We start from the raw sequence: 5,383 nt of genomic DNA, 5'->3' as shown, positions 1-5,383 counted from the left end.
ACTATTTTGTTGATTCAAATGGTTTCTTATTGAATTAGGATTCGTATTCGATCTGAATTCTGATTTAGATCCGAAATTAACCAGTACTTTTCCCGCTTTGGAGCTTTATTGTTGAACCAACTATTATGAGTTTTCTTTATACTAATAAGAAACCTAGTTAAAAGTTGAGGTTGAGACAATGGGCACAAATGGTGGCTATTTCAGTGATTTTCGACATAGGGGTAGGGGTGAGGAAGATGATGAGGGGTTGGGGTTGGGGTTTAAGAAAAATTAAGAAGTTATAATAATTTAAAATTATATTAATATAATAATTTAATATAAGTTTTTTAATTAAAAATTATTTTTTATTCTACTATTAAAAAATTTTTGGGCCCTCGGTACCACTTGGCACGTTTTCATTCGTTATTTAATCAAAAAATCATGTCTCACGCACCTCCCACGAGTGCACAGCACGCGCAGTGCCATGTAGGCAAAAAATGCCCAATTGAATCAAAATTCGAGAGGTTTAGGGGCCTGATAGGTACAAGCATTAGTTCAAGGGCCTAAGTGAATTTTCGAAATAAGTTTGAGGGTCTGTCGAGGGGTTTGGCCAAAGGAAAAGGACTCATAAAAGTAAGTATTAATAATCGAATATTATTATATTTTAGGCCAAAGTCATCGACAGACGCTCAAACTTATTACCAAAATTCACTTAGACCCCTCAACTATGGCCTGTACCTATCAGGCCCCTAAACCTGCTAAATTTTGTTCCAATTGGGCATTTTTTGCCTACATGGCACACTGCGTGTTATGTACTCGTGGGAGGCGCGTGAGAAGCATTTTTTTCACTAAATTTTGAATAAAATGATGCCACGTGGCACTGTGAGGCCCTTAAAAAATTATTAATGAAACAAAATTAAAAAAAAAAACTCAAAAGATATATTTGCTACTTCAAAAAAAAAAAGCCTCAAATTTGTTCATCTTCTTCAGGCCACCCTCCCTATTCCCACCCCCATCTGATACCCTTCTTCATCTTCTTCTTCTTGTCCACTCTTCTTCCTCATTTCTTTTTCTTAAACTTACATTTGTTTATATGACACTTTTGTGAAAAACCCAAAGTAAACTTGAGGAGCAATATATTTGCTACTTTGGTCTAGAGGTTCCATGGATAGTGTAGCAATAAATTACCCAAAAGCTCAATTGATATACACAAGTTTTTCAACTTAATTGACTCCAAACAGTCAAAGTAACAGAGTTGTTGGTCATCATCATCCACGATTCATCGCCGTTTAGTGACGATAGACTCCGTTTCATCAAAATGCCAAATTGGGTGTAAGAGAAAATTGGTCTAGAATTTAATGGGCAAGAAAACATTTTTCTTGAACTATACCTAAAAGGGTGTCAATATGAATGATTATATGAAGAGTTCAAACAAGTAATTTTACAAAAGTTAGGATCTTTAATACATAAAAGAGTTAATTTTGACCATGAATGAGCAAAATGGTGCCTAAAAATAAACATTTTACTATTAAAAAATGGTCAAAAAGCAACATAAAAAAAAGAGACGAACTGTGTCGCTTTAAAAAGCGACGCTGGCCGTCGCTTTTTTTGTTTAATTTTAATTTTTATTAATTTTTTATTAAAAGCGACGGTCAACGTCTTAATATCCATCGCTTTTTTTCGCTGATTTTTGTGCGAAGTAATTAAAAAATAATTTATAATTTTTTTTCATAAAAGCGACGGACAGTATCGTAATTTATTAAAAATTATTATCATTATTTTTTAATAAGCGACGTAGTCCATCGATTTTAAAATTTGAGACGTAGTCCATCGATTTTAAAATTTGACTTTTGTTTTTGTTTATTTTTATTAAAAGCGATGGACACCGTCGCTATACTTTTTATTTTTTAAAATATTAATTCTAGAAAAGCGACGTTGTCAATCGCAATTTCTAATTATTTTTAATTTTTATTTATTTTTTACAAAAAATGACGGACAACGTCGCTTTTGTTAAAATTAAATAAAAATTTATTGTTTGAAAAGCGACGTTATCCATCGCTTTTTAAATTTAATTTTTATTTTTATTTATTTTTATTAAAAGCGACGGACAACTTCGCTATAATTTTTATTTTTTAAAATATTAATTCTAGAAAAGCGATGTTGTCCATCGCAATTTGTAATTATTTTTATTTTTTCTTTATTTTTATAAAACGCGACAGACAACGTCGCTTTTTTTAAAACTAAAAAAAAATTATTTTTTTTAAAAGCGACGTTGTCCGTCGCTTTTTAAATTTAATTTTTATTTATTTTTATTAAAAGCTACGGACAACGTCGCTATAATTTTTATTTTGTAAAATATTAATTCTAGAAAAGCGAAGTTGTCCATCCCAATTTATAATTCTTTTTAATTTTTCTTTATTTATGCAAAAAGGGACGGACAACGTAGCTTTTGTTAAAATTAAATAAAAATTAATTTCTCAAAAACCACACTGTCCGTCGATATTTGATATTTTTAATATACTATTAAATAAATAATTTTTATATTTAAAAAAATTAAATGTATTCAATTATATATTGAATACATTGATATCATACGATCGATTGATCAAAAAAATAATATACTGTTGAAGTTATAATATAATAATATAAGCTAAATTAAACGATAATTTATCATTGTATGTATACAAAATGTTGTATTACGAGGTAATTTACATGTGTATGTGATGTATCTAGTACATACTGTGAATTTTATGGTCAATCAACTATATATATTGAATACAGTGATATCATACGATCGATTGATCAAGGTAATAATACATTATTGAAGTTATAATATAATAATGTAAGCTAATAAATTAAACGATAATTCATCAGAGTAAAGATAAAATACGTTGTATTGCAAGGTAATATACTCGTGTATGTGATGCATATAGTACATATTACAAAGTTGATAGTCAATAATACATATATAATATACTTATCTATCGTATAGTGATGTATATAGTAGTTAAAAGCTAGCTAACAGAATTTCTATATCCAAGTATTTTGAATAATACGTTAACATCATATGATCGAGGTAATAATACACTATTAAAGTTATAATAATGAAGCCAATTAACCAACAATTCATCATATTAATACGTTATATTAACGTAATCGAAATCTCCAATTCAGTCTTTTTTTAACCCAATTTCTAATCCCAATTTAACTCATCTCCTCAATTTTAATCTCAACGGTTTATCATATTTGATCAACAGTCAATATTAAATCAATTTTCACTATTTTTTCTTGAAATTAGGGGTGTGCATCGGTCGGTTCGGTTTGATTTTATATATTATTGGTTTGGTTTATCGGTTATCAATTTTTAAATATGTTAAATCAATAATCAAATCAGTAAGGTATTTTTTATTGGTCTTTGGTTTATCGGGTTTTAGTCCTTAACAGTTCGATTTTCGGTTTATCCAATAAGAAAATAAACATAAAATAAAAATAGTAGCAACTAATTAACAAGAAAGAAAATGAAATCTTAATTGCGACAAAAATCCTACATTATGTGTTTTATTTTACAAGAATCTTAAAACTTGAATAAATTTTCGAGAAGGTCTGCGTACACTGTACCCTCCACAGACCTAATTTGTGGGGCCAAATCGATATAATTGTGTTGACACCTAATTTTGACCTCACGACACCCTTCTCAGATTGCTATTTTATATAGTAAATTTACGTAACATTAATTCTTACATGCTTAGTTTATTTAATATCGACGTCTTACTATTTTTCTCGTCATTTTCACATTTATTAAATTAATATTTTTCACAATTTATTAATTCAAATTCATCATTTTACATAATTTTTATTAATATTTATTTATTTTTACGTAAATGTGCACACTCACAATTTACAAATGCATTGTCTTTATTATTACTACTATCGATAATTTTATATAACATTAATTTTTACATGCTTAGTTTATTTTTATATCGACGTCTTATTATTTTTCTCATCATTATCATATTTATTAAAATAGAGAACCTAATTCAGTTCAATTCAATTTCTCGATGTGTTTATTTTCTAGCCATCTTGTACATAATTAACGTCAATTTTAACCAAATTGATATTAATTTTATTTTTGACCCCTTTTTAAAGTAATTTTAATCTCATCCGTTGATCAAAATTGATCCAACGGCTGAAATTCCATCACCCTTTTATTTCCTTTTAAACAAAATACCAAACCCCAATCCCTCACCCAAAAATCAGCTGCTACTCCTCTCTTTTCTCTCTCCCCTCTCTCTACCTTCTCTCTCTCTAAACTAACAAAAAACCACTGCCCCCGTCAGCCGCCAACCAGCCGGCGAACTTGCTCCACCAGCGCCGGCGAACTTGTTCTACCAGCCACTAATTGCCGCTCTAGCCGGCTGGCCGGCGAAATCTTCCGGCGAAGAAAGCTGCAACGCCAACAACCGCCGCCACCATTTCTACTGCCGACCAAATGTCACTAGGAAAAGTTGGAGTTCATGACGGATTCTCCGAATCCGTCCCAGGTTTGTTTCTCTATATAAATTCAATTTCAATTTCAAACAGTTTACTGGATACATGTGTTCAAAGTTCAAACTATATACATCTACAGGATTGATAGTGAAGTTTAAATATCCGATGTTTAAAAATTAATTATTTTTGTATAATATTTGTTCATAAAATTAATAGATTTTAGAAGTTAAATGAATTGATTATATTGAAAAGGATAAATTAGTGGAAGATACTTACTTATGATTTTTAAAGGTAGAAACACGACAATTATAGGATTTGACTCCATCCATTAGAGTAATGCATTCTAGTTACTCAAATATACATTTATATGAGTATCACTTGTTTAATATATTTTCTAAAGGTCTAGATAAGATGAATTAATGAGGCATAAAATTTAATAAATACTCCCTGATATTGGTATGTAGAATCAAATTTTCCACAAATTTTGAGTGTTGTTAAGAATTAAGATAAACAAGAAATCCTTTTCTTTTTCTTATTAACTTTTTCTTATACTCTATGAATGAACAAAAAGTCAACAAAAAGGATATAAAAGTCTACAACTAAAATTTGAGATGACAGTATAATTCCTACAACTAATTGAAATTTTAGGAGAATTAAATTTCACATTAAATTTGACAAAAAACACTCATTACCACGTCACAAATTTATAAAACACACAAAACAAAAAGGATAGAGTGAAAACTCAAAAAAGAAAAAAAGAAAAGGGTTGTAGTGTTTTGAAATGTGTACTAGTCACTTAAAAAGTGGATTAACGACTTGAAAATGGTTTAGCGTAGTTCTTAAAAGGTGAACTTGTGTTTTGAGATTTATAAAGTGTAATCACTTGAAAATGTGAATTCATGACTTGAAATTGGTT

General features: G+C 29.3%; 1 protein-coding gene across 1 annotated transcript in view; it reads left to right on the top strand.

Moving 5' to 3' along the window:
* The first annotated feature begins 4,493 nt into the window (after positions 1-4,493).
* Positions 4,494-5,383, top strand: part of LOC124896623 (verprolin-like) — a 16,911-nt gene continuing 16,021 nt past the window's right edge. The window contains exon 1 of the mRNA XM_047408223.1: positions 4,494-4,520. Within this exon, the coding sequence (XP_047264179.1) occupies positions 4,494-4,520 (27 nt within the window). The remainder of the gene's footprint in view (positions 4,521-5,383) is intronic.

This window comes from Capsicum annuum, chromosome 3 (assembly GCF_002878395.1).
Source record: "Capsicum annuum cultivar UCD-10X-F1 chromosome 3, UCD10Xv1.1, whole genome shotgun sequence".
In the NCBI taxonomy this organism is placed as follows: Eukaryota; Viridiplantae; Streptophyta; class Magnoliopsida; order Solanales; family Solanaceae; genus Capsicum; species Capsicum annuum.
This window is presented reverse-complemented; position numbering and strand designations above follow the sequence as displayed.